Below are 24656 nucleotides of genomic sequence, written 5' to 3' on the forward strand. Positions count from 1 at the left end.
CATCACACATCGCCGACAGAGAGGGAGGCAACCCCCTATTCCAGAACCACGGAGCTTCTATGCACAAATAGTGAGATGCAAGAAAAGGATGGGCGGCGGGGAGGCGAAAATCGTTGCGCGTCACGGGTAGAGCGGGAGGTGAAAATCTGTCGAAGGAGAGGCTGGATTCCTTCGTGCGTCGCCGGCAGAGAGGGAGCGAAAACCCTAGCTCTGTGGTTTTGAAGCTCGCGACGAGGGGGGCTGGGAACCCTTGCTTACGAGAGAGGGAGGAGCGGTGGGCGGGGAAACCCTAGATTTGACGGAATTGGAGCTCGTGGCAGATAGGCAAAGAAATTGGGGAGGAGCGGTGGAGAAGTCACAGTGAGAGAGGGAGGTCGAGAGAAAAGCTCGCTAGGGGAGAGATCTCTTGCGTGCGATTTAGTACGGAGGGCTAATTGCCGCAAGAGAGTCGCTCGCTGCAAGAGAGCTCACGTAGGTCTCGTAGCTCTGGCGAGGGAGGTGTGTTTGCGGCGAGAGAGATGTTTCAATAATTCAGAGAGGGAGGAGCTGCTAGGGGTTCACGGAGAGGAACACGAGGAAGAGGGTTTGACATAGGATAAAATTTTTCTACAATTACTCTGTGTTATTTGCCTTTCATGCGGATAACGTGGAACGTGCCACATCAGCACACTGAACATAGGAAAACGAGTCGAGCAAGTCAGACATTAGGCAAAGTGAATAAGTTAGGTGAATCAATTATCTATATATATATATATATATATATATATATATATATATAGATTGATATTAGATCGAGCAAATGGACACAGTGAAATGAGTCGAGCAAGTCAGATATTAGGCAAAGTGAGTAAGAGTAAGTTGGGTGAATCAATTGGTCTTTTATGAATAAATCTTTGAACTTTACAAAATACAATAGTTTTGAAAGGACTTTAATATAAAAGTACAAATTCGTCGAGTTTAAGAAGCAACCACCAGGAAAAAATTTCGACTATATGAAGATGATCATCGCAGAACCGTTTATTTGGCTTTCGCCGTTCAATCTCCGAAGTTGTTCACCGAATAGTGAATGCGCAACGCAGATCGCCCATTCGCCCCTTCCACATTTCCAGATCTCTCCTCCCAATTTAGCGTTTTCTTGCTTCGATCTCTATACGCTCTCTCGGATTCTTGGATTTCTGGTCGCACGGGACACGGGATCTGACGCGCATTCACCTATTCCATTTCCTCGCTTGGGTCTGCCCTTTGGTCGCCGCTCGCTTCCTGAAGATGTCGGACGATCCGGTCCCGTCGAGGTACGTGAAGCTCAATAAGGATCAGGACGCGCCGTTGGAGGAGATCCGCCCTGGAGAGCTCAACCAGCCCGTTCGTGTTCCACAGGTTAGGGTTGTAACGTGTGGCTCAAGCGGGAGGCTGAATTTTGTTTATGTTTGTTGTCATCTTCAAGATCTGTCTCAGATTTAGGTAGTTTTGGTGATGGCGATGCGTACTGTATTTTTCTTGTCTGATCAGTTGGAGGTTCAACGATGTGTCGAGTGCGGACAAGCCCTTCCTGAAAACTACAACCCACCTGCTGATGAGGCGTGGACGACTGGGATCTGTGGTTGTGCTGAGGATCCGGAGAGCTGTAAGCCCTCTTTGTTCATGATTCATTATTCTAAAGCTATACAGTATCTACATGTTTCAAAATCCTAGAATGATATCTACCTCTAGATCTAGTATTACTTTTCTGTATCTTGTTAAATTGTTCGTACTGCTTTTAATAACATATGATGTGATTGTTCATATTGTTTTTGATAACATTACCTCATTGGTCTGTTGCTGAATAGACGATTGACCAAATCATTGAAGAGCAGACAGCTACTGTTCAATTGCCTGATGGATATAATGTTGGATAAATAATCAGTTTTCACTGTGTAGTCCTATCCTATTGCTGCGTTTCAATTTTTCTCAATAAAGAATAATCGAAAACTTTAGGATAAAAATTTTAGTTTCCGGGCCCTCCCTCACATATATAAAAAGAACATAAATCCTACTATTTGTGGAGGGTTTATGTTGGGAAAACAAGGTCTGTTAAAAAATTTTGAAACGTTACATATAAAGCAAATCTAAAGTTGACTAATAAAGAACAGGTTCGTTCAAATTAAATTTGATTTGTGCAAGTCTGAAACTTTCAAAGTAGGCTGACATGCTAAAATGATTAGCCATTTGTGAGGTGGCAACTCTTCAGGTATCCTTGAGAAAAGTTTTGTTGCTTATCAATATCGTCTTTTACATATTTTGTACCTACACTGAGATAATTATTGGCAATCAGCAGACATTCTTAATTCACATGTTGCACTTTTATTTTCTTTCAAGCTACAAGATTATGGGTTGAGAAACATGCAGTTTATTTTTACAGATACCTTATTTCTGTTGATTTTGTTTCCTTTATTTTCTTTCAACGTACAAGATTATGGGGGAGAAACATACAATTTATTTTTGCAGATACCTTATTTTGGTTGATTTTGTTTCCTTTAGATGCAAGAATTCCATGTTTGATGGTTATATTCCACATAACATAATCAATGTGGTCGCTCATTTTTTAAAAGCTGACCTGCTGTTGAAATTAACAGGATAGTACACCAAAATGATATAGCTGATTAAAAAAAAAAAGACAACTCTGTGCACGAAGCTCCCGTCATGCGGAGTCCAGGGAAGGATCCATTGTGTACAGCCTTACCCTGCTTTTTGCAAGTGACTATTTTCAGGATTCGAACCTGTGACCTTTTGGTCACATGGCAATAACTTTACCGTCACGCCAAGGCTCCCCTTCAATGATATAGCTGATTCTAGATTAAATAATGGACTGCTATTTTATCATGAACTAATTTTTACTACTGTGAAAATAACTGAGAGACTGTATCCTTTTTTTTTCCCCTCAAAATTATTATTCACTTTCATAACATTTTAACTTCTTAACAGTCACTTATATGTGACTGTTCTCTTTTTGGGGAATTTTCGTGAAAGTTACGTTTGTCTCCTTGTCATAAATTGGCCAATTCATTTATAACTGTAAAATAGAAACCAAGAGAAGGTACAAAATGCATTAGAAAATGGACACGAAAGAGTGGAAACTGACATAATGAAGAAATACTTCCTTCAGACTAATAATTTTAGGATGACATAAAATAATATATTGTCAACTTTTAGAAAGAAACATTTCTGGTTCTATAATGCTAGTTATATGCATATAATCTTATAGTGGTTGATTCGAAAAATCAACGATGGCTCATCAATGGGTATAGTCTTTTAGATCATTGTATTGTCTACAATGGCTGATAATTTAGCTAGAAGCCTTGTGAATGCCAGGTTGGACTGGACTTTTCTGCCCTTGTGTCTTATTTGGGCGCAATGTTGAGAGGCTTAGGGAAGATGTTCCATGGACAAATCCTTGTATTTGCCATGCTCTGTGTGTTGAGGGTGGTATTGCTCTGGCTGCTGCTACTGCAATTTTCCATGGTATTGATCCAGAAACATCATTTTTGATTGGCGAAGGATTGGTCTTTGCATGGTGGATCTGTGGTACCTATACTGGTATAGTGAGGAAATCACTTCAACAGAAATACCACCTCAAGGTGAATTCTTTTGTTTTTTTTCTTCTTCTTTAGATTTTGTTTTTAATGGTTCAGTGTCACTTCTTTTAGTGGCAACCATATTGAACTCCCTTGATGTTCACATCCTGCTTGTATTGAGAAATCTTTGTCGTCTTGAGCTTTTTTTTGTTTGCTTACAGAACTCTCCGTGTGACCCTTGCGCTGTCCATTGTTGCATGCATTGGTGTGCCATCTGTCAGGAGCACCGGGAAATGAAGAGTCACTTGTCCGAGAACCTTGCTGTGCCAATGACCACTGTTAACCCACCACCCGTGCAGGAAATGAGCAATCGTAGCTCGGCAATCTCCGAGACTGGCCCTCAGCAGAACCAGCATGAAGAATTTGAAACACAGGAGTTATAGTTTCAGAATGGCCTCCAACGCAAATATCATGTCCTTCCTTTCAATAGCTCAGGAAAAAAGATGGAAGTTTGTAATGTAACGGCAGGTTTGTGCCACTTGATTGCTTCAAAAATTGAGCCCATTTAAACATGGCATAACTTTTCTGTGGAGGAGATAAATTTTAGCTCTCTTGTTAAACGATTCAAGTTTTGATCGTAGTTAAACATGTCACAGTTAGAAGTAACACGATTCAAGTGTAGAATGTGCAACACCAAGACACACACTTGGTGTCCCTTGAAACGGGAATGCATCATGTGAAGTCAAACAATATGTTAATAAATCCAGTGGTGTAAGGCAACAAGGATGACATGAAAGACAATGGGATAGACCTAATATATAATTGAGATTTTGTTCAGAATGCACTCAAATGCGAAGAGATAATGAAACAAATAGCAATTGCAGGAAAAAAAAGTACGATTATTATCCAAAGCTATCTCTTATCTACAAAGAATTAGAGAAGATGTTTATTTATTATGGTTTTCATAAATCAGATATCGCAATGGTTTTAATTTTAATTTAGATAGTAATTAGGTATTTTAGGTTTTGTTTGAAGATAATATCGTTATATATTTTTTCCGTTTGCGATTGATGAGGGCATAAAGGCCCGTCGCCCCAGCTTCCTCAATCGCTCCAACCGATTACTCCGCAAACCCTAGAAAGGAATTTGATCGAACGAGACCAGGACCACCTACGATTTTCCCATGCTTCTGCCCTCGGATTTCGCAGGGTGATTTCGCAAGAACTGATTGATAGGCCAGGATTGTTATCGGTAGTTGGCTCGCCATGAGCCGGAGGGTGCGGCGGCGAGGTTCCTACTCCAAGGACAAGGAGAGGGCCGACGTCTCGGCACCCTTCGCTGAGTCCTCTGATCACTGCGAGATCCCCCGCCCCTGGGCTCCAAGAGGCTGTGCCGACGATGCCGCCGTGGACTGGACAGCCCTGCCTGACGACACGGTGGTACAGCTCTTTTCTCGACTCAATTACCGCGACCGCGCGAGTCTCGGCTCCACTTGCCGCGGTTGGCGCCTCCTTGGTTCCTCCCCGTGCCTCTGGACGTCTCTTGACCTCCGCGCCCACCGCTGCGAACCCGACACTATGGGCGCCATCGCGGGGCGATGCGTCCACCTTCGCCGACTCCGCTTCCATGGATCCAAGACCGCTTCCGCCCTCATCAACTTACAGGCGCGCGGCCTTCAGGAAATTGCTGGGGATTACTGCGGTGAGATAACGGATGCCACCCTTTCTGTGATCGCCGCGCGCCACGAAGCCCTCGAGAGCCTCCAGATCGGTCCAGATCCCTGCGTGCGAGTAACCAGTGATGCAGTTCGCCATGTCGCCATGTGCTGCACTAGACTGAAGCGGTTGCGTCTCTCTGGCATCCGGGATGTTAATGGAGAAGCCATCAATGCCCTAGTGAGACACTGCCCGCAATTGTCAGAGATTGCATTTTTGGATTGCGGAAAGGTTGATGAGGCTGCCCTAGAGAATGTGGTATCACTGAGGTTTCTCTCGATAGCTGGCTCAAGGAATATACAGTGGGCTACAGCTGCCTCATCTTGGGGTAACCTTCCGAACCTGGTCGGTTTGGATGTTTCAAGAACTGATGTTTCTGCTAATGCTGTCTCAAGACTTCTCTCCACATCAAAGAATCTCAAGGTACTCTGTGCTCTCAACTGTTCCGCAGTTGATGAGGAAGGGAGCCGCAATCCCAGCACGTTCATCAACACTAAGGGGAAGATTCTACTTACCCAGTTTACTGATGTTTTAAGGGGAATTATTTCTCTGTTTAAGGGATCAGTTCTGAATGAACAAACTATATTTGTGCAATGGATAAATTTTCAGAATGAGGATAAGAATCTGAATGACATCATGATCTGGCTAGAGTGGATCCTCTCACACTCTCTTCTTCGAATAGCAGAGAGTAATCCACACGGGATGGATGATTTTTGGTTGAGACAAGGGGCTTCGATGTTGCTAAGATTAGCAAAAAGCTCACAGGAGGATGTGCAGGAGAGAGCAGCAACAGGTCTGGCCACATTTGTAGTGACAGAGGATGAGAATACTGCAGTGGAACCTGCAAGAGCAGAAGCAGTGATGCAAAACGGTGGAATACCTTTGCTTTTGGAACTTGCTCGATCTTGTTGGGAGGGTGTACAGTCTGAATCTGCAAAGGTTGAGATTTGGGTTGGCATGATTGATACTTTAAGTACTCTGGCCTTGATTCTATTTTGTATGTTTGTGTTTGTGAATGTGTAGGCTATTGCAAACTTGTCAGTGAATTCTAAAGTTGCAAAAGCAGTTGCTGATGAAGGGGGAATTGGTATCTTAGCCAACCTTGCAAAATCTTCAAACAGATTGGTCGCAGAAGAAGCCGCTGGGGGGCTCTGGAACCTTTCTGTTGGAGAGGAGCATAAGGTCTGCTGTTCAATGGGCATTTGGTGCCTTCCGCAGTTGGTTTATTCAATAACAATTGTCGTTTTGATTTCAGGCAGCTATTGCTGAAGCTGGAGGAGTTAAAGCCCTGGTGGATCTTATATTTAAGTGGCAATCTGGAGCAGATGGAGTTCTGGTATGCTTCATTTATCTGGTCTATTGCCTGTTTAACATAAAGACAATTATTTAAAAACTACTTAAGTACACATGTTCTCAAATTAGGAACGAGCTGCAGGTGCACTTGCGAATCTGGCTGCCGATGACAAGTGCAGCGTGGAGATTGCGGTTGCTGGTGGTGTTTGTGCACTGGTGACACTTGCAAAATCATGCAAAGTTGAGGGAGTCCAAGAACAGGTCTGAGCAGCATGTTACTTTTGTGTCTTTTATGTTTTTCTTGCATTTTCTTGAGGATAATCTCTATATATTTTGTGAGAAAGCAACACATTTCCTGTCATCAAACTGCATCACTTGGAGTAATACAAAATCGTTATATGTCACATCTGAAAATTTGAAACAATCTGAGCACTCCCAAGGAAAAAGTTCAAACAATAACAACCCATGCCATTTTGTGGATTGCTTGTTGTTAGCAGCAAGATTAGCAGAATCTTATTGCAATTTTCACCAAGAAAGAAAGCTTGTACACCCCTGTATTGATCCATTCATTATAAATTTAAACATATGGACAAAGATGTAGTCAATTAGACTTTTAAAAGAAAGTTGTGTACATACACTATTTCTTTTCATTATGGAGTAGATGGATGGAATATAGGATTTCAGTTTGTAGGATTATTTTAGTAATTGTAAAAGAAAGTGTCTTTGTTTAGTGGATTCAATTTTTAATCCTTTCCTAACTCATATACAAGGCATCTTGTTGGTGTATCTGACACCATATTTTGGTTATGAATTGTGGATCTCCTTTCTCTTCCCTTTCTTCCTCTCTTCTTCCATCTCTTCTTTCTTTCACCCTTCTATTCCCTCACATCTTTCTCTCTTCTCCTTCTTGGTGGGTCTACATAAAGTGGTATTGGAATTGAATTCATGTTCTCTCTTTTCTTTCTTTTCCTTTTCTCTTCACTTCCTAACTCCCCTGTCTATATTTTCTTGGCCTTTTGTGCAATCTGTCCAATCCTCTTATTGCCTATCACAGACTTGTCCATTTGGACTCAACCATCTTTTTATAAGTGATTAAGGCTGTGACCTCTTATCATGCCTGATTAGGAGTTTCACCATCCCAACCAATGTGGCTTATTTGTAGGCATGTTAATTGCCTCACAACAGTTTGCAAGCCTTGCATGTTGCACACTGCCTAGTCCACTAACAAGGCTGACACCACAATGTGGCTTATTGCCCTTCATTGTTGGAGCCACCATTCCAAGGTTAAATGTTCACACTTTTCAGTCTTTTCACTATCATGGATTGCCCCACCATCCTTATCTCAGCCACTGTTTTCTTGTTCCCCTAGTTGTCATGCACAACAACCACAAGGCAAACCACCCTTCGCCTCAAAGATATTGTATGATTAGTTGTCATGGGTTGTTTTAATGTTACATTGTGGTATTTTTTTTTTTTTTTGCCCTAGCATTTATTAAAAGGTCTCCTCACTAATGTTTAAAGTTGTCTAATGGTTGAACTCCATGTTAATGAGAGTCAGTAGCTGTATCCATTGCAAATATGATATTGGCGCCCAACATGACTTTTTCTAAATTTTATGTGATTAACAGTGGTGTTGGTTTGCGACTCATGTTGTTGGTGTGGTTGAATTGTGAGTCCCCCTTGACTTTCTTCTTCTTCTCTTGTCTCTCGAATTTAGCACCAAAGCCTTTTTGTCTATCTTTTCCTCATTTTCTTGGTTATCCTTCCTTTGTCCTTTTCTTAACCTTCTGGCTATTTACCTTGATCCATCTCCTCTCCTTCCCCCTGTTTTATTTTTATTTTCTTATCTCTCTTCATCTTGTCGTCTTCTGTTTCTCAGTCGATCTGTTCTCTTCTCTGGACAACAATCCATACCTTGTTTGCTTGCTCACCATCACTCATCATTTACTGTGACACACCACAATTCCAACATCCTATCATTAAGACTGAAACTCATCAAATCACATATTTGCCCCTCCTGAGTGTGTTGTGACTGTGTCTCTTGCAAACACTATTTCCATAATCTTCTCTAACATATACCCATTTTCTATTTTCGCCACTGAGAACATGCTTTTACCATTTGGAATGCATAATTTCCATCTCCTTTGATTAATTTCTTTATTTTTTAAATTTATTTTAGCGAACATTTTTCCACTTTCTCAACATGCTTTTCTACTTCTTTCCTTTCTCACTTCATCACCATCTAGAAGAAACTCACCACCAGTCCTTCATCTTCAGCAGCCCACCTGCTATGCACACACCTTTAAAAAACCTCATGTATTAAGGGACTGTATTTCTGACTGACCAGCACTTCCCTGCCCTGGTCTGGACACCACATGGTTAACACTAATTCCTCTCTTCACCACCAATTAATATGTTGCTACACCTATGCCTCTACAAATTATCAAGATGAGAAAAAAGCCATATACTGAGGAAAAAAACACAATCTCATTTATAAATAATGTATGAATAAAGAAAAATCATTTCTTGTCAAAAATAGGAAGTCTGTGTGGTACTAGATCCATAAATACTTCTTGTGTGCTGCTTTTCCAACCATCTATGTTCGTGAGGTTCTCTTGATTGGTACCATTGTTGACGGTACAATTACAACAACAATATAACCAAGTCTTTATCCCACTAAGTGGGGTTGGCTACATGAATAGTCTCTATCCCCTAATACATTCTCATCTATATTTAGATGAATTTTATGTTATTTTATCATTGTTAACCAAGTCTTATTTGGTCTCCCTCTTCCTCAATTGGTGTAAAAGGTACAATTGAGGTAAAATATTTGGAAACTCACTATATCACTGAAGTCCTTGGTTGACCATGCTAGGAAATAATTGATGGTTTATGGTTCATAAGATCACTTTTATGATAGAGGGAATACACTATTTATTTTAGAACGGCAAAGTTACTTGGTAGGAAGTCTAACTATAATTATTTCAAAAAGAAATTGGTTAAAGAAACATAATTTGATGCAACTTGCCATTAATATGGTTTATTTTATTGTAGCTAGAGTAGAGTGACTAGTTACAGTTAGTCAATTTATGAAGCATCAAAAAACATTAACACCCTATTTTTCTTGGAGTGCGGCTTATTGTATCTATTATAACTTTATGTATTTACACACTCCACCAGTCACTTATGGAGATAATAACCTATTTTTTATGTTTCAACGAAGATGTTCTCTGAGATAGGTGAGCCATTTAATGTAACAAAATAAATGTATAAAAAGCTAGCATCAGAAATGGACACAAACAGAATATATGCAATATCACTTAGGTTATTATTCTGAAAATCGTAGTACCTTGTAATCACCACCCTGAAATATATAAAAAAAAATACGATAAAAAATAAAAGTCGAAACTTTTTGGAATTTGGAACATTACTTTCTTTTGTTTGCTTTGATTGTATTGGCTTGTTTGCTGGGACCAATGATTCAAACGACCTAAGGACTTTTAATTTAGACCTATGTTGCTGACTAGCATTTATTCTATCTAGAGTTTCTATATTCTTTTGCTAGAAGTCCTTTTAAAACATGGTTTTTTGTGGAAGCTTTTAGTCTATCCTAATGTTGTGTAATTTGAGATTGTAGGATTCCTCTAATTTTTCCCCTTGTCTTAGGCTGCACGAGCTTTGGCTAATTTGGCAGCCCATGGCGACAGCAACAGCAACAATGCCACTGTTGGCCAAGAGGCAGGTGCACTTGAGGCGCTAGTGCAATTAACTTATTCTCAAAACGAAGGTGTAAGGTATTTGTATTTTTTAATCTAATTTCTCAGTAACAATGTCACCTTTGACTTTCTGAATTGTTATGTTGTCTCAGACAAATATGCTTCACATATGTCTGACCTCTTTGCTTTGTATATCTACTATATATTTCATTCTAATATGAGGCTCTTAATTTCATTTTTTTTCAGAACACCAATTTTTCAACATTACCAGTGCTTTGTATAATAGTAATTTTCTTTTGTCACTTACCCAGGCAAGAAGCTGCTGGTGCTTTATGGAATTTATCTTTCGATGATAGAAATCGTGAAGCCATTGCTTTAGTTGGTGGAGTTGAAGCGTTGGTATATCTCTTTAATCATCCAGTGTCTTTTTGCATCTCCCATTACAAAAACTTTAAGGATCCATTTCTCTTTCTCTCTTTGGATGCTATATTTTACAAATATTTTGTAATGATGCTAGTGTTATATGACTTTTCATTTATAGTATCAAAATTCTGAAGACACTTATAATTAAATTGATAGAAAGAGTGTATCACAGTTCCCAATTATTGGGAACCATTTTTAAACAGTTTATTTTTGATGTACACAATATGATATGTACTAATTAAATGATATATGTGCTTTGTGTATATTTAAAATGCCAGGTATTAGATTAATAGGTTATTGATCTAGGGGTTCAATCCCACATTATAAATTGTAAATTTAAGGTTTGCTTGCGAATCTACATATACCCATGTATCATTTTGGTTATCTCATGTGGAAGTACTTCTCATGTTAAGGAGTTTTTGAGTTTATGAAACCAGGGAAGTAATAACCCTATCAACTTCTTGATGAAGTAAATATCAACTTGTTGGAAACTGGATGTTGCTCAATACTTCAAATGCTACACTGAGGTCTGATTTTGCTATTCTTGTGGCATCTTTGTGCAGCAATCCTTTGCAGAAAGGATGAATATTCCGTAAACTGCACCCTTGATGGCCATCGGAACTATTATTTTTATCCAATAAAGCACTTTTCTTTCAGTTGACACTTGCTAGGCTTCCTAGTATTCATAGGCAATTATTGTTCTCCCATGTGCAAATTTGGTGGCACGGACAGATATATCTCCAAGATGGCATGGTTATTACTAGTCGTTTGGCAAGGTTATACTAGTCCTTTAGCGACACTCTTTATGTTGAGGAGTTTTAGTTCATTTTTGATAACAGAAAAGTAAGAACCCTAGCAATTTCTTGATGGGGATGAATCCATTCAATGCACTAATCTTAGTTCTTTGTAGTAGCCCAGACTTCTTTTTTGGCTTCCATAATATGCTAGCGCAAGGAATTCAAGCATCATTAAGGGGAAAAAAATTACTGTAAAAGGTTGATATCAGAGTTTGATGAAAGGCTACAACTTTGCTTTACTGCCAACAAAACTTGATGTCTTGACTTATATCATCTGATAGAAACAATCAGTTTTCTCACATCCGTCCCAGGTGAAACCGCCTAACAATAGATGTAGTCCATTGTGCATGACCTTTAAACAAATGACTAATAGTTGTTAGTTTTAGAGAAAAATTAAGCAGAACATAGCATTATATCTAATTGGAAGATACAATAATCTCAAACTACTAGCACAATTAATTTGACACCCACCGGGAGGCAAAACAAACTAAGCACAAATGTGAAAAGTAGGAAACACAATGAAGAAGTATAACCAATGATGCCAATAATGTTTCATAATCAACATGTATGCAACAATGGCATCTCCATCACTAAGAGTTGTGGATGTGATAGATTGCATGGATGTCACACCAAACATGCATTGGATACAGCGTACCAAACATGCAATGTTATACTGTCTTAACTGTTCAGAGTTCAGACACACCCAAATTGTTAATTATGTTGGTATAATGCATTGTAATTAGCATAGGACTATTAGACAGATTGTCATAAGTGAACTTTTAAGTGAATCTGTGGTTGTATCCCCTTGAACTCTACCAAAATTTTTGGTTTGGTTCGAGTTTTAGGGATTTCAGTGTTTTTTTGGGTAATTTGAGGATTTCAGTTCTTTGATACTAGTTTCAATGCAAATTCAAAGTAACAAAATATAAAGTGATTTGTAGAAAATCAAACTATACACAAAAAAATTCAGGCAATAAACCTATAAAAACTATGCAGGAGATTTGTTATTCACAGGAACTATGCAAGAACTCTGCAATTAAATTTAAGACTCTAGTTCATTTGAACTATATTCAAGAGTTATGAAGCAATTATGAATTTTGGATTAAAATAGAAATATAACACATGCTGTCATCTTTCAACTGCAAGCCACCTCTAACAAAAAAGAAATTTTTCAATAATTATTGTCATTAAATATCAAGCATCTCAAGTAAATGAAAGTATCAACAATGAGTAAAGAATCCTAAACTAAAGTGATAACAAGGGGCGCTAGAAGGGATGCTGGACATAGAAGGGATGCTGAATAGTTTAATGTTGTCGACATGGAAGAAGAGCAATATTACCATAAAACTTAAGAATTCTTTTGACTGCATGAGCATGCCATTCTAATCTACAAATGATAATCTCTTGAATTTCTTATTTGCTGGAAGTTGAACTCTGTGCCAAGGGCTACAGTCTCGGTTCTCAATTTTTCTTTTCGCCTTAAATTCAAACCTTCTATTTCATTTGGGTGGCTACTCATTTTTGTTCGTTGATACAATGGTCTTTAGGTAACAGATTTATTTTTTTCTCTGGTAGATCCTAGATTTGAAGATTCAAATTGTCTTTAACACTGTTTGCAAACTTTTGGTTTGTCCCACTAGCTACTTTTCCTTTGCAGAAGGATAAAATGTTGTTTCATAATAAATCTTGACACTGTTATTTATTTTGTTGAAATTTTCAGGTAGCTCTTGCACATTCTTGTTCAAATGCTTCCCAAGGTCTTCAGGAAAGGGCTGCTGGGGCTTTGTGGGGTTTATCAGTTTCAGAGGCTAATAGGTAATTTGTTCTGTTTTATTAGCTATTCCAGATGATTCTGTAATTACAAATAGACGAAATGTTACTTGCAGCTTGTGTTTGGTAATGGTCATAGCAATGCACTCTTTGATATTGTCTAATATGTGATATGTGAGGTTTAATATCAAAGAGTGGCTTATGGTCTTTTGAGCAATAATGCACTCTAGAGAAAGGAGATTGGTGAAGATTACCAGTTCTGCTAATGAAGCCAGCTATAGATATTTTTCCATCCATTTTTCTTGGTTAAGGATTACAAATCTTGATAAGTGTGACTCTATAACGTGGGCAACAAGAAATTCTGAGTTGCTGGTCGAGTAGCATGTTGACCATGCAATCCCTTTTTGAGGAATTCCATGAATTGTCATCCATTTAAGCATCGTCAAATTTCTTGTGCCCTAATTATTTGAGGATAGCTACATGCAGATTATATCACTAGTTATTGTCAAATCTAGTAGTTTCATGATGTTAACTAAAGTAATCTTTAATATCTTCCTTATTCCTTCTCCTTTAATACATTCAACTCATAATATACAAATATCTGGTCGCCTTTAAACAATTTTGTGCCACCTAAATTTATTTTCTATAATTTTATCTTCTATTGGAGCCACCCAGTTTCTCTAGAACAACAACAATCAAGTCTTTTCCCACTAGGTAGGATCGGCTGTATGAATCCTTTTATGCCATTGAACTCTATCTCCTACTATATCATTATCTATATTTAAATAAATTTTATCTTGTTATTATTGCTAACCAAGTCTTTTTTGATCTTCCTCTTTCTCGTTTGATATGCATATTTATCATAGTTTCACATCGCCGGAGAATTTATTGGTCATCTAAGTATATATTCGTACCATTTTAAACACATTTCTCAGAGTTTTTCCTCAATAGATACAACTCCGACTTTCTCTCTAATGCTCTTATTTCTTATTTTGTCCATTCTTGTATGCCCACACATCCACCTTAACATCCTCATCTCTGCAACTCTCATCTTCTGCTCATGTGCTCGAGTCATAGCCCAACATTCAGCTCCATATAACATAGCAGGTATAACTGCGGTTTTATAGAACTTACCATTAGTTTAAGAGGTACTTTACGATCACATAAAACACTCGACGCTCCCCTCCATTTCAATCATCCTACTTGTATTCTATGTAAGACATCTCTCTCAATCCCTCCATTGTTTTGCAAAAATAATCCTAAATATTTAAATTTCTCGGTTCCAAGCAACTCGTCCTCTCCTATCTTAACAATTGTCTCATTACTTCTAATATTGCTAAACTTAAATTCCATATATTCTGTCTTTAATCTACTAAGATTAAAACCTTTCTCTTCTAGTGTTTCCCGCCAAGATTCTAGTTTAACATTTACTCCTTCACGTGCTTCATCTACCAAAATAATATCATCTGCAAACAACATGCACCACGGTACTATATCTTGAATATGCGCAGTGAGTTCGTCCATAATTAATGTAATAAAATAGGGATTTAGAACTGATCCTTGATGTAACCCTATCTTTATTGGAAATGTTTCAGTTACTCCGCCTGAAGTCTTTACTCTAGTCGTTACATCCTCGTGCATATCCTTAATTAGTTCAATATATGTTACGTTAATACCTCTCTTTTCTAGAATTCTCCATATAATTTCTCTGGGACTCTATCATAAACTTTTTCTAAGCCAATGAATACCACGTGTAGATCTTGTTTTTGCTCCAGATATTTTTCAATTAATTGTCTAAGAAGATGTATTGCTTTTATTGTCGACCTTCTAAGCATAAACCCAAATTGATTTTTAGTCACTGTGGTCTCCTTCCTTAATCTTTTTTCTATTATTTTTTCACAAAATTTCATAATATGACTCATTAGTTTAATACCTCTATAGTTTGCATAATTTTATTCGTCTCCCTTGTTCTTATATAAGGGAACTAGAGTATTTATTCTCCATTGATCGAACATTTTTTCATTTTCAATATCATATTAAATAATTTTGTAAGTCATTCAATACCTTGTTTCCCTAGGCACTTCCATACTTCTATCGGAATATCATTTGGTCCAACGGCTTTTCCATTGTGCTTCTCATTTAAAGTTTCTTTTACTTCTTAAGTTTGAATTCTATGATAAAAATTAAAATTTTTATGCTCATTTAACATACTTAAATTACCTAATTTAAGTTGGTCACCTAAACCTTCATTAAATAGTTGATGAAAATACCTCTTCCACCGCTCTTTATTTCTCCATCGTTTACTAATACCCTATTATATTCATCTTTAATACATGTTATTTGGCTAAGATCTCTTGTTTCCCTTTCTCTCACTTTAGTTATTCTATAAATGTCTCTTTCCCCTTCTTTTGTATCCAATTTTTGATATAATCGTTCAAAAGTTTTATTTTTTTACTTTATTCACTACCTTCTCAGCTTCTTTCTTGGCTATTGTATATTTTTTTAAGTTTTTCTCGTTCTTACAAATATAAAATTTCTTATGAGCTATTCGTTTTTCCTTCACTTTCTCTTGTACTTTCTTATTCCAATTGCTTTTCCATTGTGCTTCTCATTTAAAGTTTCTTTTACTTATTAAGTTTGAATTCTATGATAAAAATTAAAATTTTTATGCTCATTTAACATACTTAAATTACCTAATTTAAGTTGGTCACCTAAACCTTTATTAAATAGTTGATGAAAATACCTCTTCCACCGCTCTTTATTTCTCCATCGTTTACTAATACCCTATTACATTCATCTTTAATACATGTTATTTGGCTAAGATCTCTTGTTTCCCTTTCTTTCACTTTAGTTATTCTATAAATGTCTCTTTCCCCTTCTTTTGTATCCAATTTTTGATACAATCGTTCAAAAGTTTTATTTTTTTACTTTATTCACTACCTTCTCAGCTTCTTTCTTGGCTATTGTATATTTTTTTAAGTTTTTCTCGTTCTTACAAATATAAAATTTCTTATGAGCTATTCGTTTTTCCTTCACTTTCTCTTGTACTTTCTTATTCCACCACCAAGATTCCTTACTTAGTGGTGCATGTTCCTTTGACTCACCGAATACACTCTTAGCTACTATTTTCAACTTTGATACTATCTTATCCCATGTTGTATTAGAGTCATCGTATATTTCACCTAATGTTTGTACTTCTACCTTCTCCTTAAATATATTTTGTTTTCCATCATTTAATTTCCACCACTTAATTCTAGGAATCGTATATATTTTTTTTCTATTGATACTATGTTTGAGACGTATATCCAACGCTACTAACCTATGTTGGGTAGTTAAACTTTCTCCAAGATGACTTTACAATCTTTATAAATCTTTCTATCCTTCTTCCTAATCATAAGAAAGTCAATTTACGATTTATTATTCGCTGAGTGCTGGACAAGGAAGCAAGCCCTTTACTTTAAAGTCAAGCCTTTCTCGGCAAGCTAGCAGTATCTAAGTGTTGAACTCCCTCTGATCTAAGCAGTAGTCACCATGTCAAGCCTAAAGCCAGCGGCTGGATGAAGGCTTTGTTTTCACTCCTGGGAAAAATGCCAAAGCTGTAGGAAGGCGTCACGAGTCCGTCTATTCATTAGCAGCTACAATCCTCCTCCCAAAGGTAAGTAGGAGACAAAAGTTCTCGTGTTGGGACAAATCCCAATAGGCGAGATTCTCCACCCTTTCTAGTTCACGTTTAACAGCGGTCACCATTCACTCTCAAGCCAACCGCTTTGTGAATGGCAGCTTTTCCACTCGTGGGAAATTGACCCAATATTAAAGTATAGGCCCGTGTGGCAGCAGCACCCGAAGGTGTGTGTCGTTCGGCCTTCCACGCTTTCGAAAAGCTAGTCTGCGAGTTCGCCTTCTCGCTCTATCTATATACAATACATGCCTACCTACAATAATAGATCTGAAAAACGTATTAGATAATATAAGGTCATATACTATCGCAAAATCTAATATAGTTTTCCCTTCCTCATTTCGCGTTCCAAACCCATAACTCCCATGTACCCTCTCATATTCCTCATTTTTCACTCCGACATGCCCATTTAGATCACCTATTAAAATCATTTCATTTGGTGGAATATTTTATAATATTTCATCTAAGTCGTCCCAAAACTTTGATTCGGTAGCTTCATCTAATCCTACTTGTGGTGCATATTTGTTAATTATGTTCATAGTTTCTTTCGCCACTATTATCTTAAGGACTATAATTCTATCTCCTTTTTTAACTACTCCTACAACTTCATCCTTTAACAAACTATCTACAATAATACCCACTCTATTTTTTGCTTTATTCTTTTCAGTGTACCATAACTTAAAACTCGAGTTCTCTATCATCTTTGCCTTCTCACCTACCCATTTTGCCTCTTGTACACACAAAATACTAATTTTTCTCCTAATCATCATATCTACTACCTCCATTGATTTACCAGTGACAGTTCCTATGTTTCATGTTTCAAATCTTAAATTATTAGTTTTCCTATCATATTTGTTCTTATCCAACCTATGGTGTGAAAACTCTTGCCTATTTAACACTACACCCAAGTTCTCATGGAGATGTAGCGGTCCTTGCTGAGATGTTACAGTCGGACCTTGTAACGCGAACTCTTGCATATTTAGCACTGCACCTGAGTTATGAAGATGTAGCAGTCCTTGCCGAGACGTTATAGTCGGACCCTGCAACGCGTTCCTTCCGTGGAACAACCTAGCATTAGCATAATAGTTTAATGGATTCATTCATTGAATATTTATCATAGTTTTAACGCTGGCGGGCAACCTAACGCAACCCTCCTCCTTTATCCAGGTTTGGGACCGACCATGACCGGTCATCATGGGCAGAGTTCCCAGTTTCTCTAGAATATTAGTAATTTTTATTTTGTTGTTCTAATGGCCCCACACATCCATCTTAATATTTTTAGTAGTATTGCTTCTTAAAATTCTAACACTCTGATCTATAAAATCTGTCAAGTTGTATCATATTCTTGAAAAAATTATTTTATACTATTAGGTACATGACAATAATGCAAACTTTATAATTTTTCTCTTTATTTCAACCACATTCTTCATCCTATTGATGATATATCTCTGTTTTGTTGAATGATAAATCCAATATATCTAAAATTTCACATGCAAAAATTTCATGCCTATTCATTTTATCTATTATCTTGATTCTTTTAGTTGTTTCGTTAGCATAGGCCAACTTGGATTCCAAGAATTTAAACTCTTGCCCTTTTACTGGCTTCAACATTGGCTGGAGCATAACTATGACATAGTGCTTTTATGACTTACTGTCTTTGAAGAGAATTTGACTTGCCAAGAACTGGTTGGTATTATGAAGTGCAACCCAGTATTGCCTTCTTAGTAAAACTGGCAAATACCAATCGTTAAATGCCAACATCACTGATACTAAAAACCATGTTGGTGCTAATAACTAGAGTAACTGGACTAGAGCTGAATACTAGACTGCTTCATTGGCCTTGTTTCACACTAAACAAATTTATTAAATGCCAACTCAATTTCCTTTTTTTGTGGTTCAATTTTTCCTCTTGCTAATTCCCTATTTTTCTTCTTCTGGTATTTAGCATTGCGATTGGAAGGGAAGGAGGTGTAGCACCTTTAATTGCATTGGCACGTTCTGATACTGAAGTAAGTATTTATATTATTTTGAAATCATTTAATTTTCTGTTTAATATTATTCTATCATCCTTCTCCTCTTAATATATTTCCTTTACTTACTATTAATTCAAGGTAATTTTACTTGCATGCAACAATGGAGTATTTCTTTTATACTAGAATGATGTAACGCTTTGAGATGCAATTTCTAGATTAGTCGCTCTTGTGTCTGTGAATCTTACATGGCATTTTCATTTCCTGTCTCAGACTATTGATTGTGGCATATTAATTGATACTACTATGAATTGAGCTCCTTTTTCTTCCATCCCAATTCCCAAGAATCTGCACTTTGCAAGGCACTAGCAAAAATATTCTGGTTGAAACAAGAGTCAACACTATTAGAGCACAATATTCCTGATGAAAATTGAACAATGGGAAACTTGGTATGCCGTACATTTTAAATTTATTATGCATGGTTTCCATTGATTGACCACATATAGTGGGTAACAAAGAAAGAAAGCCTAGGTGTCCGGTATTTCTATCCTTCATTCACTTAGAGGCGGTCCTCCGGAAGTTTCCCACCGGCCATCAGGTAAGCACCATGAGTGGTTCGAGCACCGTAGGCTTTTATTTGCGTTGTGTGGGAATTGAACCCTCGTTGTTTCGAAAACTCGTCCTTCCGTTTACCATCACACCATGCCCTCGGGGGCATATGTAGTGGGTAACAAGATTATAAACATAGTTGTAAATATTCATCATTATTTTGACCAAGATTTAAAGTACTAGTCCATGACAGGGTATTGATCTTTGGATAGATGGTTTCACTGTTATATCGTGCTAATACTTATGCTTATTTTAGCATTGGTCGAAGTGTCCCAGGATGATTTCTAAAGTCTATCGATATTAAATAATGTAGCTTAAGATTTTTTTTAAAAGTTAATATTTAATTATCTAATTAATTTTAGAAAAAAATTCTACTATTAACATCCTCATAACTTGACTATAGTATTAATATAATTTATTTACAAAGCCTAACTTAATCCCACCTAGTGGGATAAGGTTTGGTTGTTGTTGTTGTTGTTGTTGTATTTACAAAGCCTAACTTATTAATATTTAATGTGTGTTACGCAAGTTATTAATCTGTTTACTTATCATAAACATAAGTAATGTATATTAAAATTTTATTTACCGGAGTTATGTGTTAACTTATTAACTCCCTTGTATCATATAATTATTTAAGTTATTAAATTGTTAACTAATTCACCCCTCACACTATTCACCCTTGCAACCGAAGTCTATTCCCTCTGCTCGTACAAAGGAACTTAGTAAGTTATTCTGTGAGGTGCTGAAGTTTCCTGACACAGCTGAAGCTGCAAAAGATTCTTAGCTGCTGCTGCTTCCACTTCCTTGACCTCCACATTCTTTCTGAGTTGAAGCCTTCACATCACTTGGAATGTTCCAGTCCGCCAAGGAGTTAACATTTCTTGTATGCTTTTGAAGCCTCCACCCTTTGAAACCCAAAGTATCCTTAAGTTCCTGTCTTGACTAATATCCAATATGGATGAGACAACGTCAGTATGACCTAGTAACATCATGATTTCGGCCCGTACTAGTGATCTCTTTGTGTGCACCTAGTGTTTGTTTTACTCAACGAGTAAAACAAGTTTTGCTCATGCTGATTGAGATGATGGGAAGTTATGGCTTATGCTTCAGGCCAAGGTTTAAAGATCCAGTGTTGGGAATCATTAGTCTCAGTCAGGAACAGCTCAGTATTGATACCAAGTAAGTGTGCCAACACTAAGGGACACCTACAAGATTATTCTTATCTTCATTGACCTCATCTTGCTTGTGTTGTTGTGCCTCGCCCTTGCTGCACTTGTACCTGCCAAGCTGCATGCTGTCACCCTTGTTTTTCCCACTGACCCTTGCCTATGGCCCTCCTGGTTCAGTTTGCCTATTGGCTGTTGACCCTGCCTTGCACTATCTCATCCTCATGGCTAACCAATAGCTGCTACTTGTTGATCTTGCTTTTGCTGTAGAAGCTGCCTGCACTTTCCTTTCTCGTGCTTGCTACAATCTTGCTTATTTCATAGTGTCATAGTGGCCTTGCCTGCTACTCCATGTTGCACCAAAAGGGATGGGATAAATAGGACTTTTTCCCTTCGATGGATACTATTGGGATGAACATGATTTTGGTCCAAAACCAATCTCCGAAGAGGTGTGTGGGCTCCATCCTCTCAGATTTTTTTTTAACTGAGGTAAAGCACCTCAAAAACTGTGCTTTCTTCTCCTAACCTCTCCCTTGACTGCATTCGAACATGCCTAACTCTTGTGCATTCTGCTGTTCTCATTTTCACTGACTGATAAGAAATAATCTAGTTACTCTTCTTATAATTTTTAATCTGGCCCATCGCTTATAGGAAATTGAAATGTGCATTTGAACAATTTGATAACTTGATATAAATGTCTATATGTATGTGAAGCTATTCCTTTCTGTAACAATTTGTCTGCAAAGTTAACTCTTGTGGTTGTATCTTAATTATTGAACTAATAGAAAATAGGAAGCATTGAGCATCATGGACAATGTAAAGGAAGTACAATTCAGCCAAGTCTTAGTTATCTTTTGTGCACAGGATGTTCATGAGACTGCTGCCGGGGCACTTTGGAATCTTGCTTTTAATTCTAGTAACGCTCTACGGATAATTGAAGAAGGGGGAGTCCCAGTTCTAGTACAACTATGTTCATCATCTGTATCAAAAATGGCTCGTTTCATGGCTGCACTGGCACTTGCTTACATGTTTGATGGGAGGTACTAAAATTTTATTTTTGGTCATTCCTGATATTCAAAAACCACGTTTGCAGATTTAATATGTTGGCTTTTTTAGTCGAATTTCCTAATATATTGAACAAACAAATAGAAGTTTTTTTTCAAGATTCAGCATTGACAGACAGCTTAAGTCACAAATTTTTGTGATTGTGTAGAAAGGTTATCTTGCCATCTAGCTCCATGCAAGGACATTAGATGTCATTTTATTTGTTTATTTTCTTCATACTCATATACTTAATCATCATTGAATCAAATTTAATTATATCTATGAACCAACTAAACATATGTATACTACCTTTAACTTTGTATCATTTTGATGGTCTATGGGGCTACACCTTTCTGCTTGTGCATTTAAATATTTAGTAACTCTGCATCTAACTTAACATTCTCAGATGTTCAACAATAATTTTTTGTATTTTTTCTTAAGTGTCATTTAATTGTGCACAAAGTTCCTTGTGCTGCTGTAGTTATGTTAAAGTGTCTAATGTTTGCATCTATACTCGTTAGTTTGAATTGGTTTCACAGAATGGATGAAGTGGCACTTGTGGGTTCTTTACTAGAAGGTTCTTCAAAGAGTGTTAACTTCGATGGTGCTAGAAGGATGGCTCTGAAGCAGATAGAAGATTTCTTGCTGTCATTTTCAGATCCACACATTTTCTCAGTGACTGCTACATCATCAGCTCCTGCAACGTTGGCACAGGTAGTAGAAGCAGTTCAAATACAAGAAGCAGGGCACTTGAGATGCAGGTGTGCATTTGATTCCTGTTACTAATTTAAAATTTTTAAGTAGGTTTGGATGAGAAGTTAACAACTTGGTTTGACAACTGTAACACATGGTGTCATAGCTATGAATAAGAATTACACTATAATCAAAATGTTGAAATAAAAAAGAGAGACATATTTAGTTAAGAATGAATAATATTAATTTATGTTATTATATATATAACAACAAAATATTTCATATTTCACATTGCAACTCAGAAAAACAAATTGCAAAAATTTTAAAAAATTCTTAATGTGCCGAAATGAAAAGATAAAATATTTGCTTTGAAGATTATGATTTAGCGTTTTACTGGCGTCCATATTTGCTTTGAGGACTATCTCCTTCAACTTGGAAGTGATGTTTAGATTGGGCATATCTCAGATACTTTTTACCGTCATTTATGCCGCTATATATTCAGTCTGCTTTCTTGCATCATGAATTCTTTCTTTTCTATTTTTCAACTTTGCATGTTTACATGATTCCCTAGGAGTGAAATCTTAATTTACTTTGCCTGTATCCTTTTGTTATTGTATTCCAGTGCTGCTGAAATCGGGAGATATGTTGCAATGCTTCGAAATCCTTCATCTATTCTTCGAGCCTGTGCTGCTTTTGCTCTTGTTCAGGTAATTGCTGCATGTTTCTGGTGTATTTGGTATTTATATTGAACAGATTGCACAGCTTTTTGCTGCTCCTCTCCAGCCTTTCGTCTCGTTCCCTAACCATACTAATTCTTTTCTAGAAATGCATGTCCCATGGATTTCTTCGTAATGAACTAATATTCTTTAAACATTATAATCATAAACTTATTGAAACTCTGGACCTTACCATAGACATTCTTGTTTTGCACTTGGAGCCGCAAATATGAGTTGCAGAATGACAAGTGATAAAGAACATAATAAAGACATGGTCAGACAACCATTGCTCTTTTGTTTTTGAGAGAGCAGGTAGGCTATGCTTTATTGGTTGTATTCGTTCATATAAGCTCGTGGAAAACTGTGTGCTTATCCAACTTTAATATTTTTTTTCTTCATATTCTTCTTTTTAGGATTTTTTTTGATTTATTTTCTCTAGACATACTGAATAGGTGACTGCTTTTCACGTATAAGCACAGCAATATTGTTGATTTTAACAATTCATAATATGCAGGCCACCTTCACCTACTAATTTTTTTGACTTGCTATCTACTTTGAAATGCAGTTCACTATTCACGGAGGTCGGCATGCAATGCACCACGCAGGCTTATTGCAGAAAGCTGGAGCATCGCGTGTCCTTCGTGCTTCTGCCGCAGCAGCCACTGCCCCGATTGAAGCTAAAATGTACGCAAGGATAGTTCTAAGGAATCTAGAACACCATCAGTCAGCAGCTTCGACATAATTTGGAAGACACTTCTGATATAGTCGGGTACATTATCATGGATTTTCCTAAGTTCTGCTATTGCAGATTCTGACGTTGCCAATGAACCTTCCCGTGCTCGACGCACTTCATTCACTGGTTCATATACTTAATAAGACCCAATTGTTCAATGAAAAAAAAAGAAACCAATTGGGGTTCATGTCAATGTGGTGTTGGTAAGCTTTGAGTTTGCATGTCATGGTTTGGCGCCTTTTATTATTTTTATATATTTTTTTTGACGTGTGCGAGAAGGTGCAAGTAGCTGAAGAAACCAGTATATGTAAGTTTTCGACTTTTCAGTAGTGGTTATGTTTGTATTTGTATGATTATAATAGAACAAATGGGACAGAAGTAGGCATATTTTGCTTCCCAATCAACCCTTATTTTACCGTTTTGTCCAAAAAAATCATCAGATTTTACATTTCGGTCGAATTTTTTGCCACTATTTGTCCAAAAAAAAATCTAGTATTTGTGAATCATAATGATTAGATTAATCTTAAGTTTATTCATGTTATTTGATTTGTTTAATCATCCTTTTCCCTCTCAAATGCTAGCATATTGCTTTATAGTCAAGTCAATTGATGTTCCATAGGGTGTCCAGTTATCTAGAATGTGACTGTTTTATTATAATGGAATAAGAGATCAATTTTCGGTGGGATAAGAGATTATGATATACAATAATCTATTAAATCATGATGTAATCATCTAAAATCGTAATTGGGTATGTATATTTTTAGGCTTTTGCAATTTTGGTTTG

At 37.1% G+C, this 24656-nt stretch overlaps 2 protein-coding genes across 3 annotated transcripts; both read left to right on the forward strand.

Moving 5' to 3' along the window:
* The first annotated feature begins 983 nt into the window (after positions 1 to 983).
* LOC121981109 (cell number regulator 6-like) lies at positions 984 to 4171 on the forward strand. Its single transcript, XM_042533465.1, has 4 exons — positions 984 to 1377; positions 1510 to 1624; positions 3349 to 3614; positions 3773 to 4171. The coding sequence occupies exons 1-4, from the start codon at positions 1267 to 1269 to the stop codon at positions 3992 to 3994; spliced, it is 714 nt and encodes a 237-aa protein (XP_042389399.1). The 5' UTR covers positions 984 to 1266; the 3' UTR covers positions 3995 to 4171.
* Positions 4172 to 4613: 442 nt separating this feature from the next.
* On the forward strand, positions 4614 to 24276 carry LOC121981110 (protein ARABIDILLO 1-like). 2 transcript variants are annotated; one of them, XM_042533466.1, is made up of 12 exons: positions 4614 to 6205; positions 6290 to 6448; positions 6522 to 6602; positions 6689 to 6820; positions 10226 to 10353; positions 10587 to 10674; positions 13216 to 13310; positions 18887 to 18950; positions 21551 to 21726; positions 22252 to 22491; positions 23046 to 23130; positions 23705 to 24276. In XM_042533466.1, exons 1-12 carry the CDS (start codon positions 4817 to 4819, stop codon positions 23879 to 23881), a joined length of 2814 nt encoding a protein of 937 aa, XP_042389400.1. In that variant the 5' UTR covers positions 4614 to 4816; the 3' UTR covers positions 23882 to 24276. The 2 variants fall into 2 exon arrangements, with proteins under 2 accessions (XP_042389400.1, XP_042389402.1); XM_042533468.1 differs by having other exon boundaries at positions 4615 to 6205; positions 22270 to 22491.
* Positions 24277 to 24656: the final 380 nt, after the last annotated feature.

This window comes from Zingiber officinale, chromosome 5A (assembly GCF_018446385.1).
Source record: "Zingiber officinale cultivar Zhangliang chromosome 5A, Zo_v1.1, whole genome shotgun sequence".
NCBI lineage: Eukaryota > Viridiplantae > Streptophyta > Magnoliopsida > Zingiberales > Zingiberaceae > Zingiber > Zingiber officinale.

Coding starts and splice junctions, on each gene's coding strand:
- LOC121981110 (XM_042533466.1), top strand. CDS start 4,817: ATGAGCCGGAGGGTGCGGCGGCGAGGTTCCTACTCCAAGGACAAGGAG. Junction 6,206..6,289: donor TACAGTCTGAATCTGCAAAG/GTTGAGATTTGG, acceptor GTGAATGTGTAG/GCTATTGCAAACTTGTCAGT. Junction 13,311..18,886: donor TCAGTTTCAGAGGCTAATAG/GTAATTTGTTCT, acceptor TCTGGTATTTAG/CATTGCGATTGGAAGGGAAG.
- LOC121981109 (XM_042533465.1), top strand. CDS start 1,267: ATGTCGGACGATCCGGTCCCGTCGAGGTACGTGAAGCTCAATAAGGAT. Junction 1,378..1,509: donor AGCCCGTTCGTGTTCCACAG/GTTAGGGTTGTA, acceptor TTGTCTGATCAG/TTGGAGGTTCAACGATGTGT. Junction 1,625..3,348: donor TGCTGAGGATCCGGAGAGCT/GTAAGCCCTCTT, acceptor TGTGAATGCCAG/GTTGGACTGGACTTTTCTGC.